The sequence below is a fragment of the Furipterus horrens genome, unplaced genomic scaffold (assembly GCF_987537825.1).
Source record: "Furipterus horrens unplaced genomic scaffold, mFurHor1.1.pri manual_scaffold_3, whole genome shotgun sequence".
Lineage (NCBI taxonomy): Eukaryota > Metazoa > Chordata > Mammalia > Chiroptera > Furipteridae > Furipterus > Furipterus horrens.
Genome location: NW_028327173.1, coordinates 125,802,134 through 125,821,257, shown reverse-complemented (window position 1 = coordinate 125,821,257; position 19,124 = coordinate 125,802,134). Strand labels below are relative to the sequence as shown.

Sequence of the window (19,124 nt, the reverse complement as noted above, 5' to 3'; positions counted from 1 at the left end):
CCAGTCCCTTCCTGCCTGCAAAGTGTACTCTGAGAAATCAGCTGATAGTCCTATAGGCACCCCTCTGTAGGCAACTCTCCACCTCTCTCTTGCTGCCCCCAGGACTCTCTTTATCTTTCACCTTTGGCATCTCAATGATGATGCATCCTGGTGTGGTCCCCTCTGGGTCCAGCTCATCTGGGACCCTCCGTGCTTCCCAGAACTGTATGTCCATCTCCTTCGCAAAATTTCGGAAGTTTTCCTCATTTTTTTCAGTTCTTGCTTCCTCATTCTGCACTGGTTGACTGTTTTTTTCTTCCTCATGTTCCAAATCATTGATTTGAACCCCAGTTTCCTTTCCTTCACCATTGGTTTTGTGTGGATCTTCCTTCGTTTCACTTAGCATAGCCTTCACTTTTTCTCTTATGCATTTGCCATACTCAAGCATATGTCAAGCCTGTGAGCATCTTTATCACCAGTGTTTTGAATTCTTCATCTGTTAGGTTGTCTATCTCCTCGTCACTTAGTTCTCCACTGGAACTTTGATCCGTTCCCCCTTTTGGGCCCTACTTCTCTGTCTCCTCATTCTGACAGGTTCCTGTGTTTGTTTGCCTCTGCGTCCCAGGTAGAGCTGTCGCACCTGTGACGTTGTAAGGAGCAGAGCTTAGGTATTTTTCAGTACAGGGTGACCTGTTTCACCACGTTGTGGCACTGTATGTCGGGGCGGGGTCCGAGAGGGAACAATGCCGCCTGCCTAGCACTCGCCCCTTTTCTAGGCACCTCTCCCACTTTCGCACCAGACTGGCGCCCCTCTAGCTGCTGCTCTGGCCATTGTTCCCCGAGTGGATGGTTCTGTAGACGTTCTAGGACTGTGGGGACTCTTTAAACAAGCGGACTCTGCTGAGAGACCTGCAGTCTCTGCCTCCTCCTCAACCTCCACTGGTCTGCACAGTCAGAAGCACTGAGGTTTGATTTTCCCCGGTGCTGGGACTGTGAGCTGCGAAGTCCGGTGAGAAGCTGGGAACACTCCCCAGGTGTCCCTCCTGACTTTTTAAAACGTGTGACTGCACTTTCTGCTGGCCTGCCGCTGCCGCTTATGCCACCACCGCCGCCGCTGCCACCACCACACCGCATCCTCTCCGCCCCGGCTCCGCCCTTCCTACCTGTCTGGATGAGTATTTCTTCTATATATCTTTGTTTGCTGGACTTCCATGCAGTTTGATTTTCTGGAACTTCTGGTTGTTTGTAGTTTTGAGGTAGTTGTATTCCTTAGTTATGGAGGGAGACGCAGCGTGTCTGTCTACGCCTCCATCTTGGCTGAAAGTCTCAATAACCATTTTTTAGCAGTTACATGAAAACGACTGTCCTAGGCATTGTGGAGGATGTAAGGTAAACAAAAAATCTTTACCTTCAAGAAATTTATTTGTAGTGAGGAAGACAATTATTATTATGTAATAAAATACTCCCTCACCACTTTTATTATGTGTAAAATTTGACCTTATCAATCCCTCTAGTCCTGTGACCTTTCCATATATTTCCAGGCTTTTAACCTCCTTGCTGCTTCCCTCCTTTTCCAATCCACTCACATATCACTACAACACCTCTCTTGCTGGTCCTGTCAATTCATGTTGCTCTTTTGCCATACCTGCCTGGCAATTCACCACACTCAGATTCAGTTGACCATTAACTTTTTCTTTTTGAGCTGCTGAGTGTGGCTAGAAAAAGTCATAATTGTTTCCAAATTACACTGGGCTCTTAAAACCACTCAACAATTCAGAACAGATCTGCTCAGCTGCTGTTCCGATTCCCTTTAGCAACTACAGTACTCCAAACTTTTTCCACCTCAACCCTTTACATTTCCATCCCCACTCTCAATAAGTGACCCTGCCTCTCACACCCCAAAGAAATAAACACTAGCAGGTGTTTTCCCTTCAAACACTTCGATAAACTTTTCTGCAAGTAAATCTAGCCTCATCATCTCCACATTCTTAGAAGCAGCATCCTGAGGAGGGCTGGAATGTCTGTCCACCTGAGCATTTCATCTTTCTGTCTGCTCCAGGACCTGCTCATATACTGCTCTTCTGATCAAGGTAGTCTTCATCTCACAAAACCCTCACATAGTGAGTACCTAATATTCAAATCCAGTTATTGTTTAGTCTTGACCTTTCTGCAGTATCTTGCCTTGGTGATCATTCTGGCCACTTCCTTACAACTCTCTGAACTTCTGGGGACTTCTATCATTCTGCTCCTATGCCCTTCAGCCCTGCCAATTAGTCCATTTCTTCCCCTTGGGCCCTAAATGTTGGTTTCCCCTGGGTGCTGTCTAGCCTTGGCAACCTCAGTCATTCTTGACTAGTAACTCTAAATTTATACCTTAAGCTCAGAACTTTTATTCAAGTTCCCAATCAGAATTTCAAGTTATCAACTAGATATATCCACCTGAATGTATTCACTTATTAAACAACTGAATGCCTTCAATGTGCCGGCCACTATCCTAGGTGCTAGGGATAGAACAACGAAAAGATACAACCCTCACTCTTACAAACCCAACGTTCTAGTTTAGCAGGGAAAAGATTATATGCCTCATAGGGACTTGAAAGCCAACATATATGAATCCAAACTTACTATCTACCTTCTAACTCTGCTCTTCTATATCTCTCATTTTCTCCTTCTCCTCTGCACAGCCTATGTATTTATTCAGTCCCGATGTCCTGTGAATTCTATCTTCTAAACATCTCTTTGCTATGTCCCCTCCATCCCCTCTTCCACTGCCTTAGGTGTACTTCATTTGGATTGCTGCAATATCTATTACTGGTTTCTCTGCTTTCTGAAAGGAAGAATCAGTCCACCTCTACCACATCAGAGTATTTTACAATGCTAATTCCACCTGGACACAAGTCTTCCCCAGGTTAAAATCCTTCAGAACTTCTCCACAGCCTGGTGCCTTTATCATTCTGCACTTTATACTCTATACTCTATAGTATCCATATCTACCCTGCTTCCCATAAGAACAAGGGCTCCAGGTTATCTACACATGCTATCCTCTCTGCTGGCAAGCATTCCTCTATCCTGAGAACCCACGAAATTCTTGACCAACATTTAAGGCTTAGCTCCTTTAGGTTATAGCATAGTGGTTAAGAACCTAGGACCTTAAAGAGTCAGACAGACTGCTTGAATTTGAATCCAGTTTACACTGGTTATGTGACCTTGGGCAAGTTAATCTCTGTGAGCCCCAGTTTTTCTTTCCAAAGTAGGAATAACAGTAGTAACTACTTCACAGGGATGAGAACTGAGTTAATATATGGAAGGTCCTCGGCATGCAGTAACTGTTATATCAGTGTGTAGTTACCATTATATCTTCATTATTCTCCCTACAACAAAGTTAAGCACCCTCTTCTTTGTACTCCTACTGCTCTTTACCATAAGTCCCTTATTACACTGTGATGGTCTCAAGACAAGAACTTTCTTTTTCCTCTGCTAACACAATCTACATCACATTTTTATCTGAAATAACTACCAATAAGCGTGGAATGTGTTCAAGCTAAATGCTGTGCAGGTACAAAAGAAAATGCAAACATCTGGGCAAAGTCTTGAAAAACAAGTCAAATTTCAAGTGAAAGAAAAAGAAAAGAAAAAAATAAAGCACAACACTGAAAAGCGTGCATAAAGCAGACGACAAAGTGGAGACAGAGGTGCTTGAGCAGTGACAAGTAGACTAGAGTATGCCTAGAGTTTGTGTCTCAGGGGACATACTGAGAAATGAAGCCAGCCTTGAAAGGGTTATGGTGTTTAATTTCTAGCCTAAGGAATCTGGACCTTGTTGCAAAAGGAACTGAGTCCATTCAGTCCTTTTGGCTTGTGGTGTTATACGATTTAGATAACTGGAAGTAATGCAAAGGCTGGATTGGAAAGTAGTAAGACTAGACACAGACCAATGACAGGTACTGCTATAATCAGGCAAGAAATAGCAAGGACTTTAACCGGGGCCATGCAAATGAAAGACAGGATACACAACATTTCTGAGATGCCTCAGTGAATATTCTGATATGGGGATGGAAGATATGATTCCAAGGTTTTTTTGCCTTCACGACTGGAAAACTGACATTATGAAGATAAGGAATACAGAGGAAGTAACAAGGCTAGGAATCCAGAAGAGGTGTAGCTACTTCACCTGAAGTAATTTTCAAACAGTAAATATATTTAAATTCAAACCAAATGCTAAGAGAATTATAACATCACACTGGGAGAGGAAATGTGTCCAGTTCAAAGGGCTCATTTGTTTACTAAATGCTTGTTTATTTGGGAAAAAAAAGTACCCTATTATGTAGAGGTGTGGCTGAAGAGATGAAAAAGTGGCCAATAATTTTCAATACTGTGTATTCTTAAAAGTCTGCCTTTTAAGTTTCTCACAAAACAGTATTTTCTTAAGGCTGGAAGATTCTCTTCTATCTTAAATATCATGATGAAATATAAAGCTGCTTAAAATTTTACTTAAACATATTGACTTTAATTCTGCTTACTTGCTGCTCTGTATGAAATGCTTATATTGTTTTTGAATCTGTGATGTCCCCTCTGCAATTCATATCAAATGTGCACTTCATGTTTTTCTCTATCAAGACTTTTTATTAAAAGGCTAAGGTAATCGAAACTACAAGTGCAATGTCTAAAGATTCTGATTATGGCCATCTATTTCTATTAGAAGAAACACAATACAAGGAAATGCAAAAGGTTAGCTATTTCTATTCCTGAAATGAGGAAATAGCAGGATAACTTTGTGCAGCTGTAATCAAACTTCAGTGCACAATAGAATTTTCTTGGGTTCTTGTTTAAAAAGTAGTTTTCTGTCTTTTTCCTTCTTCAAGAGACTGATTTACTAGAGCACAGACCCAGATCCAAAGTGATTCTGATGCAATTGTTTCAAGGCCACTTTGAGAAATACATGCACTGGCTCTGATGTCAGAAATATAAGTTTGAAGTCCATCTCTCCTTAATCCTATACTGGCCAAGTGACCTGAGACTTTCTCTGAGGTTCAGATTTCTCATTTGTAAAATGGGAATACTAAAAGCTTCACAAGGATGATGAGACAATATAATGAAAAAATGCTTAAGACAGTGCCCAGCTAAGAATTATTATTATGATTCACCCTGTTCCACAGGACAAAAATAAGAAAGATCTGGACATGTATCCATATTCATCATGGCATTCTAAATGCTTTCTAATTTATGGTAATGTGTTTCCATTTTCATATTAAAACTTTTAACTGCAAGATTCTATCATACAAGAACCTCTTGGTCAGGCATGTTCTTTGTCCTCCTCTCCCTTTAATTTTATAACACATGAGAAAAGTTTTTGGATACATTACTTAAATGGTTCCAGTTCCATAAATACATCTTACCAAAGGCATAAAGCCAGGAACACAAATGTTCACGGGAAAATACTCTGTCAACATAAATACTAAAAAATCAGTACTTTTACTGAACATTAGTCAGATTTTTACAAGGCAGCAAATCCTGTTTCCTGGTAGACCACAAAAATAAGACACAGTTGTTATCTAAAGAAAGAAAAGTCCAGCCCTGGCTGGGTGGTTCAGTTGGTTGGAGCATCGTCCTGTATGCCAAAAGGTTGAGGGGTTTAATCCCTGTCCGGGCTTATATGGAAGGCAACCAATTAATGTTTCTCTCTCTTTCTCTTCCTTTCTCTCTAAAATCAATAAAAACATATCCTTGGTGAGGATTTAAAAATATAGTAATAATGAAAGAAAAGCCATATGCTTTATATTTAGAAAACTCAAGTCTGTGCTATAATCAATTCATTTCATTTCACTAAAGAACTCTGCTGGTTTCCTGTATTTAAAATTCAAAATATTATTTATAAATGGTCATCCAACTCCATTGTCTTATCTCAGAAAATACATGATCATTTACACACACACACACCCCATTCGTAAGTGGTCATCTAACTCCATTCTTATACCCGAGATACATACACACTTTTACACACACACACACACACACACACTTTAAAATTAATCAGAAACTACAATTTTTAGGAATAGTCAGAAATCCTCTTGTTTTGCACTAAAAATTTTAAATGATGCTTTTGTGTAAACTGAAAAATGTATTCATCATTTATCAAATAAAAGTATGCAGCACCCTCTGCAACTGCCTTACCATTTGAAAGTTTTTAAAGGTCATCAACGAATGCTACCTTTTATCTTATTAAAAAAATAACATCCTAAAAGAATATTTATCATCTGCCAAAAATCGACTAACAGATGTGTCTCTCACATTACCTAAGATAAATAAGTAAAGGCAAAATGGAAAACTAAAGTGCAGGCTGTTAAATGTGAGGGGCCCATGAAACCTTGCTGAGCTGCAGTCATCATAAATCAATATTTTTCAAGTGCTCACTTGCACAAGGCATTATAAAGATTATCACCCTTCAGCCAAGGCAAATGGGGGGAAGAGTGGGAGGGAGAAATCGGAGCCCTGAAGTCCTTTCTGAAGCGGAACGCAATTCGCCTCAAAACGACACCAAGGTACCTCTGCAAAGGGTGTATTTTTTGGACATTAAGAAAAGATAGATACCCTGGGCTACAAGCACTTGGTAAAATCTGGTAGGATACTGGAAAAGAGTTAAGATTCGGAGACTGTAATACCTCTCGCAAAGAATAATTTAGAACAAACCTGTACTATTATCTATTACAGAGAGAACGAAGGGTGGGCGGGGGCGGGTTTGAAAGGTCCACAAGGGGAAATTGAGGGTGCTGCCCGGAAGGTCTGAGGATGGGTTTTCATAGCCGCCAAAGTGGGGAGAAGAAAGGGTCCGGGTCCGGCCTTCCCCACCTGTACGCCGGCCGGGGAGGGGGAGGAATCCCACCGCAGGGTCTGAGCTGGGGCAGGGGACAAGAAAGCGGCTGCGGGTCCTGAAGGAGGAAGGCCTCCAGGAGGGCGGGGCAGGGAGGAAACCGAAAAGAGGCCAGCGGGGAAGGGGTGCCGCACGGCAGTGTCCCTCCCGCATCCCACACCCTAGGGCCAAGGAGAGGGAAGAAGGATCCCGCGAGTGAGAAGGCAGAACTTACTCCGCGGTCCTCCTCAGAGAGGAAGTCGGGGCCGTCGTCCAGGCCTTCCTGCGGGGTCGGCGGGGCCGGCACGCCCAGGGAGAGGACGGAGTGAGGAAAACACAAAGGGAGACGTTAGTGCCAGGCCGGCGGGGCCCCCACACCCGCCCTGCGCCCACCGCCCCCACTGCGCGCCCCGGATCAGCGCCGCTGGAGAACACCCACCATCATGGCTGCTCCGAGTCCAAGGCTAGCGCAGGCGCGTACTGTACGGCTGGGATACTTGGAGTCCAAGGCACGGGATGGGGGCGGGGCCTCGAAGCAGCGCCACCCCGCCCCCCGCGTGCTGGGGGCTGGGGTCCTCGAGCCAGGAAGAAGGAGGGAGGGGCCCTGTGTCCAAGGTCGAAGCATGCACGTCAGAGGGCCTGGAGGCCTGGAGGCCCAGACTCACTTGCGTGGGCATGACTAGCGGCTGCCCGGCTCTGACGCAAGAAGAGCGTAAGGCCCCTCGGGGAGCTGTCCAGTTCCCTTTGCCTGAGGGCTGCAGAGAAAAACCAAGCAAGCGCCCTCCGGAAAACACAATAAATCATCTAATCTTTGCATTGTGCCACAGGATAATTAATCACAATTAATATTTTGCCGGAGAGGTTGTGGGAATCAAGAGCCTTCACACAGTCAGCATTAGGGCTATAATCAAATTTTTACTGCTGACGATGTAATTAAGTACCCGAGAGTTTAGGGCGCTAATGGATGAGCACTATAAAATTGAGCTGTTAGCATTACAAGAGTATTACTTTCCTTTATAACAAGGAATGTAAACAGACTTACTTTAACTGTCCAGCTGTGTAGCACCACATGGGTGTCCACAGTCGTTTCAAACAGCAAGGCAAAACCATTCCTTAACATCAGACTGCTTCATGTATACACACGCAACCCTGTGCTTACAGTCAATCAATGGCATCTTTAGACGTTCAGGCCAGAAACCTCAAAGTCCTATTCAAATCCTGCCCCTTTCTCATCACACCATCTAGTAACCAAATTCTATTGCTTCTGTAATTGATGATCTGCTCTTCTTAAATTGGTCCTATTCCTCCCCACAACTCCCGTACACAGCAATTACCCTCAGCATCTCTCCTCTGGATCTTTGCAATATTTTCTTAACTTTTCTTATTTCCATATCTCTTTCTTCCACTTTACACACTGCTGTCAGTGTTCCTCCTAAGACACATACTATTGATGATTATACTACTACGCTGTTCAATTATCTTTACAAGTCCTCATATGTAAAAATTCAGCTCCTCAGCCATTGATTTTAAGCCCTTCACATTTGATTCGCTCCCTGTTTTTCCAGACCCATTGTCCTACTTATTGAATGGAAACTCGCAGAACAAGAACATTAAACTCACAAATACTTTCATGAGAATTTGTATCTTTCATTTTGTATGTAAGGAGAACTGAGGCATAGAGAGGTTAAAAAATTACTGCCCCAACAAGGGTTATTCTGCAGTGTGAGGGGGATGCTTCATTTTTTTCTCTTTTCTTTCTTGTTTCTCAGTGCATTGTAAAAAGCAGCAGTGTTTTTCACTGGGAGTCATGAGGCATCATTCGATAGTGTGAGGATGTGTCAGGAGGAATGTTCTAGTAATTTGTTGCTTATAAAAAATGCGACTAATGCCTAATGAGCTGTTTGTGGATTGTAGGTAATGCTTATAAAGTTTCACTTCCTAGGTGGAGAGAGAAGAGTGAAGCTACAATTAATGAGTGTACAACTGATAGAAGGGTCAGTCAGGAGTGTCTATGGACAAAGGTCAAGAAATGTCATATTGGACTACCTCAAAGGCCTCTGATCATTAACCAAAGGTTTTAAATTTCAATAATTAAGTCAAGTCCAGAAACATTGCACAGGAACAATGAAATTTTCAAATGGTAAACTTTAAAATCACTAGTTATGAAAAAAGACAGGACTTAAAATATGAGTAGCCAACTAAAATGATCAAGAAGGACATACAAACCATATCATGCTCTGGTTGGTGTGGCTCAGTGGATTGAGTGCTGGCCTGCAAACCAAGGGGTCGCTGGTTCGATTCCCAGACAGGGCACATGCCTTGGTTGTGAGCTCGGGTCCCCAGTTGGGGGTGCACTAGAGACAACCACACATTGATGTTTCTCTCCCTCTCTTCTTCCCTCCCTTGCTCTCTCTCTAAAAATAAATAAATAAAATCTTTAAAAAATAAAGACACCTGGCTGCTGTGGCTCAGTGGATTGAGTGTTGGCCTGCGAGCCAAGTGTCGCTGGTTCGATGCCCCATCAGGGCACACGACTAGGTTGCACGTCAGGTCCCCAGTTGGGGGTGCGAGTGAGAGGTAACCACACAGTGATGTTTCTCTCCCTCTCTTTCTCCTTTCCCCTCTCTCTAAAAATAAACAAACAAACAAATTATTTAAAAAAAAAAGACATATAATAATTACTGTAGTTAAAATCAATAGCTGAGCCCTGGCTGGTGTGGCTCAGTGGATTGAACAGCATTTGCAAACCAAAGGGTTGCCAGTTCTATTCCCAGTCAGGGCACATGCCTGGGTTGCAGAAAAGTCCCCAGTTGGGGGCATGTGAGAGGCAACCACTTATTGATGTTTCTCTCCCTCTCTTTCTCCCTCCCTTCACCTCTCTCTAAAAACAAATAAAATTTTAAAAAGTCAGTAGCTGAAAATTCATATAAGTAGAGAACCCAACCTTGGAATAATTAAGTTATTCATTAATTCCTGAGCCTTCCTTTCTGAGCAAAGGTCTCAAGCTTTATTTTGTGAATGATAAAAATGAATTATCAGTAATTAATACTAACAGCTATCAAAAAGCCAGTTATAGAAATTAAGAAATATGAAAGAAATTAAGATAAGCTCACATAATGGATTTTTCTACTACTTTATAAAATTAAGAAGATATTAAAGTTGAACCACTCTCTAATACTTCTAACCAAATAATCAATTTTCATCTTGTTTTGATAGGTTTCTATAAAATTATCTACTTCTATATAAATTTCATGAGCAAATTTTGCTGAATCACAATCTGATTACTTCAAAGATTTAGCTACATGAAAGTAAAATGTTATAATTGTGAATAATTTCCCAACAGTGTGCTTCAAAAACAAATGTATTGGAAGATTTAGAAAAGAGTAAAATTTAGATAATAATTAGTGAGTTACTTTTAAATTTTAGAAATCAAAAATTGTATTTGCCTTGAACATTTTTGTCAAACAAAAATCAAGTTTTATCTAAAAGAAAAGCTTTAAAATATGAGTTATTTAATTAGATGGAGAATAAAACTTTAATTCCTTTTATCAAGTTCTGATCAAAAAAGTTATCACCAAAACATATTTTTATCAATTCCTCACTTCCTCAAATTCTAGGAGACCCTGTTCTGTTTCGGACAATCTTTGGGTCCTAATTTTCCCTCCTTCTTACTGGAAGTTATGTTACAACAAAATTCTCTACAGGAAGATTGCTGAACTCCTTTTTTTCTAGTGTGCACTCTATCATTAGGATGTCTTTTGTTGAAAGTTACAGAAAAGTCAATTCAAATAAACTTGAGCAGTAAGGAAATTTATTATCTCACAACAAAAATGTCAAGAAATAAGGAGCTTCTGGGAAATGTAGCATCAGTAGCTTACAGTGCCATCAAAGACCTAGATGCCTTCCAACTCGCCACCCTGCCATCTTCAGTGGCCACCTCGTTCTAAGGCTGGTTCTCCTCATGATCCAACGTGACTTTGGCAGTTTTAGGTTTATTAGCTGGACATAACATCCACAAGCAGAAAAAATTTGCTTAGAAGCCTCCCTCTTTCCTGTAGACCTCTCATATTTCAGACTAATACTGGTTCATATACCCACCTTTAAAGGGGACTGGTATAACTAAGATTAGTTTAGAGCAGTGATTTTCAACCAGTGTGCCACAAGAGGCACACTGGTATGCCTCAAGAATTTTTAAAACATGCCATACCTGACTATTTGCTGATATCTCTTCCCTTAGATTGTCAAATTAAAAAAATGACAACAGTCAACACAACAATAGCTGTCCAGTGTGAATGAATCAAAATTATACCTATTTTTTTGGTCAGATTGGCAAAAAGTAGCTTTTTTGGTGTGCTGCAGAATTTTAGTAACTAGTTTATGTGTGTCATGAAATGAAAAAGGTTGAAAATCTCTGGCTTAGAGTCTAAGCCTTAGATCCAATCAGAAATTATTGCTGGGAATAGGACTGAGGCTAGCCTCCCCAAACCATAAGGCTTCTTAGAAGAATGCGGACACCTGAATAAAATAGGAGCTTCTAGGAAAGAGAGAAAGGGAAATGGATGTGGGGTAAAAAGCCATCATTGTCTCCTATAATAGCAATCAACAAAGCAATCAACAAAGATGTGTTCTCTGACACTACCCAGATCTGTTAGAGGCACTGCTAGGCTCTGACAAAATGAGTCACTTATAAACTACTACTTAGAGATAATTACTATTTATATTTTGGCACATATCCCTGTATATATTTTCCTGTGCATATGTCTCATATAGTATCTTTATTGACATAATCAAGATAATTTTTATATTATGTCATACCATTAAGTATATTTGTGTTCTTTAGCACGAATTTTAGTAACTGTATAATATTTGATGAGCTAGATGTATCAATGCATTTAACTAATCCCTATTGTTGGAACCGACATTATGTTTTGGTTTGTTATTTAAAAAAAAATAGTGTAAAGCACATCCTACTAGTTAAATCTTTGGAAATATTCCTGGTTATTTTTTAATGTACAATTATTAGGTCCAAACTTTTAAATACACATTCCCAAATTATTCTCTAGAAATGTTGTACTAATTTATACTCCCACCAACATTGTATGGAGTGTCCATTTTTCCTCATACCATTTTTCTGTATTCTGTACCTAGCATAGTACCTGCCACATAGAGGGGAAAAAAAAAATTGAATAATTTACTTACGAAGTAAAAATAAAAAATCATTGAATAATTTACTTACAAAGTGAAAATGCAATCTCATTGTTTTAGCACTGGCTTTGAATTCTTGGTTGTTCATTTAAAAGACCAGTGGCTTTGAACTTTTGTTTGTTCATTAATTTGATGTTTGTATTTCTTCTTTTGTGAATTACCTATTTCTGTTATTAGTATAGGCTAAGAACATATATTTTTCTGTTGCTTTTGAAAGCTCTTTATAATAAAATCCCTTTATTAGGTATGATAAAGATACATATTTTTAAAAAACATTTTATTTATTTATTTATTTTTAGAGAGAGGGGAAGGGAGAGAGAAACATCAATGTGTGGTTGTGTCTTGTGCACCCCCAACGGGGAGCCTGGCCCACAACCCAGGCATGTGCCTCGACTGGGAATCAAACTGATGACCCTTTGGTTTGCAGCCGGTGCTCAACCCACTGAGCCACACCAGCCAGGGCTGATAAAGATATATTTTTAAATTAACTTTGCCTTTTAATTTTAGGTTATAATGTGTTAACATGAACAAGTTTTTAAATTTAATGTACTTAGATGAATCAGTTTTCTTATCCGTCAGGCTTCTATTTTAGTAATAATGTCATGAAAGACCCAGACTACCCCAAAGTTAACATAAATATCCATAATTTTTATAGTAAGTTATTAGATTGAAACTTATTGATTTCAGTTAGTGAATCAAATCAGATGAACAAAATAAATTGGTCAATCTCATTGCTTATTGATCCTCTCCCATAATTTAGGAGTTTAAAAAAAAGCAAACTGAGCTTTATTTAAATAAATCAATAAGTGAACAAGCAACACAGATACCATATTTAGGTCAAAAAAATAAAAGTCATGTCTCAGCAGATTGAGCATGGAAAGGCTAATGTTCCAGAGATAAAAATTGCTCTAAATAGAAACAAACAGCTCCCACTTCTCTGGAATTAAGAACTGAGAATCAGTACCAATGGTGAACCAACTGGTCTTGACCATGGTGCCTGAGGACCAAGAGGAGTGACATGATGTCTATAGAACCTAGATTCCAGTACACATGCAGATTAATTGATTAATGTCAGTAACTCTATTTGGAAGAATTCTATTTTGAAGCCAAGATTATTGAACTAAAGTCTAGCATATTTTCTTTTGCTTATTTTTAACATAAATTCCTAAAGGGAGAGATGTAGAGGACAGTTTAATTTTGCTCCATTCCTAGAACAATAGTAACACATATATTAAATTATTTCTAAGTTACATTTTGTTGTTGATGATTTGGTGACCTTGTTCCTCCATCAGAGAGCTGCAGTGAAGGTACAATACATAAACCCTGGAGGGAATATAAGACAGTGCCTGAAATATGGTACTTGTAAATGGTCAGAAAAATTAATTAAAGGGCTTAAATTTAAGATTCCCCAACTCACTAGCCCAAATGTAAAATGTTTCAGGATAAAGGAAACCAAACTCTATTTAGATATATTTTCTCTCATCTTTTGTCATATTCCATTATTTCATGTGAGGATTCTGGTTGTACAGAAAAGTAACAAGAACTCAAATCTGGCCCTGGCTGGTGTTGCTTAGTGGATTGAGAGCTGGCCTGCGAACCAAAATGTTACCATTTCAATTCCTAGTCAGAGCACATGCCTGGGATGCAGGCCAGGCCCCCAGTTGGGGGTGTGTGAGAGCAACTGATCCATGTTTCTCTCCCTCTCTTTCTCCATCCCTTCCACCCTCTCTAAAAATAAATAAATAAAATCTTTTAAAATTAAAAAAAAAAAACAACGCAAGTTTTTAAAATAATTATTTGAAATAAAATATCTGGCTTAATTTGCATTCTAAGGAGAATGGAGCAGGCTAAGAACCCCACTGCCTATTACCCGTGAGAAGAATTCTACCCAGAGACCATTCTGATTTTTTTAAACACACTTCTTTCTTTTTAAAAAGATTTTATTTATTTACTTTTAGAGAGAGGGGAAAGGAGGGAGAAAGAGAATGAGAGAAACATCAGTGTACAAGAAATACATCGATCAGGTTGCAACCCAGGCATGTACCCTGACTAGGAATTGAACCAGTGGCTTTTAGGATCTCAGGCTGGTGCTGTATCCACTGAACCACACCAGCTGGAGTTCATTCTGATTTTTTTAAAAATATTTTTTTAAATTTATTTTTATAGAGAGGGGAAGGGAGGGAGAAAGAGAGGGACAGAAACATCAGTGTGTGGTTGCCTCTTACATGCCCCCAACTGAGGACCTGGCCTGCAACCGTGGCACCTGCTCTGACTAGGAATTGAAGTGGTGACCCTTTGGGTCACAGGCTGGTGCTCAATCATTCTGATTTTTTTTAAGTCAGAAAACTTTCAACATCTAAAATATTTAATTTCAAAAAATTACAGCTTTACTTAGATTTTTAAGAACACATCTTTGTGCAACATGAGATGGAAGTTGTGTTTTAAGATATTTCACAAAATTACTGGACTTGATGCAGCATGTAACTTATTGTTTCTCTAGTTAAGAATTTCTACCTTCAGGGGAAAAACTTAAGATGGCAGCATAGGCAGACATGACTCGCCTTTTCTCACAACCACATCAAAATTACAACTAAAATATAGAACAACCATAAGCCAGAACTGTTAGAAATTGAGTTGAAGGAAGTCTGACAACTACGGAATTAAAGAAACCACATCCATCCAGACTGGTAGGAGGGGCACAGATGTGGAACGAGTTGGTCCCACACCCACGTGTGGTGGATAAAAATTCAGGAGGGATATCTCAGGAGTGAGGAATCCAAGCCCCACACCTGAACCCCCAGCCAGGAAGATTGTCCCCAAAAATTCTGGCTGCTAAAACCCACAGGGGGTGAGTCAGTAGAAGAAACAGTGCGAGCCCCAAGCAGTTCCTCTTAAAGAACCCACACATGGACTCACCTGCTCAGACTTGCTCCCTCTGGGCTCTGGCATTGGAGTGGCAGCTTATGGGGCACCAATTGTATATATAGGAAGAAACTGAAGTGTCTGGCGTCAGGGCAAGTGGAGGCCATTGTCTTTTCTGGGCCCTTGCCCCACAGAGCTGGTGGGCTGGTGCTGAATCTGAGACTCCATCAATGTGGCTAATGTTTGACCCACCTTGGAAATCCCCAGAGACCCCACCCCACCCAACTTAGAGGCCTACCCAAGCTACTTTTCCATATGAATGGCTGGTCTTGGCTCCTGCTTCACAACCTCCTCAATCCTATCAAACAAGCAACAGCTGGCCTCAGTGAGCTCCAGGCCTGACACTATCTCAGCAGCCAGTTTAGATTCACAGCTTGGCCTTGTCTGGGATTCTCCAAGCCCAACACAAGTAGCAACCATCTCAGATTGCTCCATAGCTCAGGCACGGTGCCCCAAACAAAATACAGGTAGGGGATGACCTTGGTCTCCACCACCCGGGAAACCCCAGGGCCAGCACACCGAGTGGACAGCTATAGACCACGTTGGAACATCACCACCCTGCCCCTGCACAGCTGATCCTCCACAGAAGGCGGAGGTTGGTGGTTAGTGGTCACCGCCAATGTTTGCAGCTGATTGGCTTGTGTAAATCCCTCCCATTGATCTGCCAACAGCATTCAAGGCTCAACTACAAGAAGAGGAGGGTGTACTCAGCCCACACAAAGGGTGTGCCTCAAGTTCTCAGCTTGGGTGATAGGGGAGGCTGTGCCACTGGACCCTATAGGACACCTACTACATTAGGCCATACTACCAAAACACGGAGTCAAAGCAGCTCTAACCAATACACATAAGCAAACACAGGGCAGCTACCAAACTGAGGAGGCAAAGAAATATGGCCCCAATGGAAGAAGAGAACAAAACCCCAGAAAAAGAACTAAATGAAATAAATGAAGATAGCCAACCTATCAGATGCAGAGTTTAAAATACCGGTGATCAGGATGCTCAGAAAAATGATTGAGTACAGCCACAAAATAAAGGAAGAAGTGAAGGATATACAAAGTGAAATGAAGAACAATATACAGGGAACCAACAGTGATAAGAAGGATGACGAGATTCAAATCAACAATTTGGAACAAAAGGAGGAAAGAAACGTTCACCCAGAACAGAAAGTAAAAACAAGAATTCAAAAAAATGAGGAGAGGATTAGGAACATCTGAGACAACTTTAAACATACCAACATCTGAATCATAGGGCTGCCAAAAGGAGAAGAGAAAGAAATTGAAAACTTAGTTGAAAAAATAATGAAAGAAAATTTTACTAATTTGGCAAAGGAAATAGACATACAAGTTCAGGAGGCACAGAGTTCCAAATAAGTTGGACCCAAAGAAGACCACACCAAGACGCACCATAATTAAAATGCCAAAATTAAAGATAAAGAGAGACTCTTAAAAGCAGCAAGAGGAAAGAATAGATTTACCTACAAAAGGGTGCCTATAAGACTATCAGTTGATTTCTCAAAAGAAACTTTGCAGGCAAGAAGGGACTGGCAAAAAATATTCAATGTGATGAAAAGCAAGGATCTACAACCAAGATTACTCTATCCAACAAAGCTATCACTTAGAATGGAAGAGCAGAGGTAGTGCTTCCCAGACAAGGCAAAGCTAAAGGAGCTCATCATCACCAAGCCCTTATTATATGAAATGTTAAAGGGACTTACTTAAGAAAAAGAAGATCAAAACAATGAACATTAAAATGACAACAAACCCACAACTATCAACACCTGACTCTAAAAACAAATAAAACCCAAAACAAACTAATCAAACAATGAGAACAGGAACAGAATCATAGGTATGGGGATCATTTGGAGGATTATCAGCTGGGAGGGGGGAGGGGAGAAATGGGGAAATGGTGTGGGGATCGAGAGGCATAATTAGTAGTTACAAAATAGACAGGGGGTGTTGAGAATAACATAGGAAAGGGTGAAACCAAAGAACTTACAAGCAAGGCCCATGGACATGAACTAAGGGGGTGGAGATTGCTGGAGGGAAGGGGGGCAAAGGGAAAAAATTGGGACAACTGTAACATCATAATCAATAAAATATACTTTAAAAAAAAGGAATTTCTACCTTCAGAATAAAGAATACACTTTTCCCAAATAAGACATTCTACTACCTCTCTGAGGTCCCCCCCCCTTTTTCTTTTGTGTGTGAAGCTTTTTCACTTCCTCTTTTTCCCATATTTTGAAAGCTAAATTATATTTTACAGTGCTGGTGTAAAGAATGCTGATGACTCTAGTTGTCTCCAGAAAAAGTGATTAACTTCAAAAACAAAAACTTAGTAACTTCTAATCATTTTTGTATACTCCCTCTATTCACAGTGCACTGTTATCAATATTGTTTGTATGTTTTCATCTTTTGAAGATTGAATTTAGGAGTTGAGAAATCCATTTTCTTCTCTTAATCATATCACATTAATTTTTAGAGCTAGATTCTTTTATTATTTTGGTCAACTAACAGATAATTAACCTTAAAGTTGACATTTACATTCCCTATACTGACAAATACAGCTTTTTTTCCAACATCAAATGAGTTTTCGATAAAATTTCAATTTGGAAATTGGACTGTACAATCTCACGTGCAACAGTGAGTGATGCACTGCAGCTTTAAAAAAGTGATGTGGGACTATTAACAGATTTTTATAAACTTGCCTTCTAAACTATTTGTTACAAATGTGCTCTGCCAGATTTGTTTTTCTTTTTTTGATCCCCTACACCCATTTTGCTATCCCCCATTCGCCACCTCTGGCAACTACCAACCTCTTCTCTGTATCTATGAGCTTCCTTTTTCTTTTTTGTTTTTTAGATTCCACACATAAGTGAGACTATATGGTATTTGTCTTTCTGTCTGACTTATTCCACTTAGCATAATGACCTTAAGGTGCACCCTTGTCACAATTGCAAGGTTTCATTCTTTTTCTTGGGTAAATAATATTCATACATAGGTCATATATATCATATTTCTTCATTTATTCATCCATCCACGGACAATGAGGTTGTTTCCCTATCTTTGCAATTGTAAATAATGCTGCAATGAACATGGATGTGTATATAGCTTTTCAAGTTAGTATTTTTGTTTTCTTTGGATAAATACTCAAAAGTGGAATTGTTTGATCATATGGTAGTTCTATTATTAAGTTTTAAAGGAATCTCCATACTGTGTTCCATAATGGCTTCACCAATTTACATTCCCACCAACGGTGCCCAACTGTTTCCTTTTCTGTACATCCTTACCAACACTTGTTGTTGTTTTTTATAATAGTCATTCTAACAGGTGTGAGGTTTATCTCATCATGATTTTGCTTTGCATTTCTGTGATAATTAGTGATGTTGAGCATATTTTCTGTACCTGTTTGTCATCTGTATGTCTTCTTTGGAAAAATGACTGTTCAGATCTGCTGCTCATTTTTTAATCAAATTATTTGGGGCTTTTTGTTATTAAGTTGTGTGAATTCTTTACATATTTGGGACATTAATCCCTTATCAGACACATGATTTGCAAGTATTTCTCCTTTTCAGGAGGTTGCCTTTTCATTGTTGATGGTTTCCCTTGTTGTGCAGAAGACTTTTAGATTGCTGTAGCCCCATTTATTTATTTTTGCTTTTGTTGCTCCCGCTTTTGGTGTCAGATCCAAAAAACATGGCGAGGAATGATTTCAAGGAGCTTACCACCTATATTTCCTTCTAGGAATTTTATGGTTTCATGTCTTACTTCAAGTGTTCCGTCCAATTTCAGTTATTTTGTGTGTGTGGTATAAAATAGTGGTCTACTTTCATTCTTTTGCATGTGGCTGTCCTGTTTTCCTAGTACCATTAATTGAAATCGATGGGGGAATCAAATGTTGGAAAATTATAGTTTCCGGTAACAGCTAATAAGCTTAGTAATCAATACATGTAAAAAGCTATTGTTTCAGGAACTGGAGGTATGACCCACCTTAACTCCAGCAAACCATAAGCAGTTCCACCTCTGTGCCTTAGGAGGACTGCAAGCAATCAGGATGGTGTCTGAGCCATTGTACTCCAGGGTGAGACGACCACCACCTCCCAGGACACAAAGACCACTGCCCAGGACACAAGAACCACCGCCCAGGACACAGATGAAAGAGAGCTGCAGCTTTT

The 19,124-nt window shown here is 40.0% G+C and overlaps 1 protein-coding gene across 1 annotated transcript in view; it reads right to left on the bottom strand.

Annotated features, from left to right (window-relative positions):
• SNX6 (sorting nexin 6) overlaps positions 1 to 7,499 on the bottom strand; it is a 52,312-nt gene extending 44,813 nt beyond the window's left edge. Inside the window, exons 1-2 of the mRNA XM_090270148.1 lie at positions 7,266 to 7,499; positions 7,062 to 7,109 (exon numbers count right to left, since the gene is read on the bottom strand). Coding sequence (XP_090126274.1) covers positions 7,062 to 7,109; positions 7,266 to 7,451 — 234 coding nt within the window. The 5' untranslated portion in view covers positions 7,452 to 7,499. The remainder of the gene's footprint in view (positions 1 to 7,061; positions 7,110 to 7,265) is intronic.
• Positions 7,500 to 19,124: the final 11,625 nt, after the last annotated feature.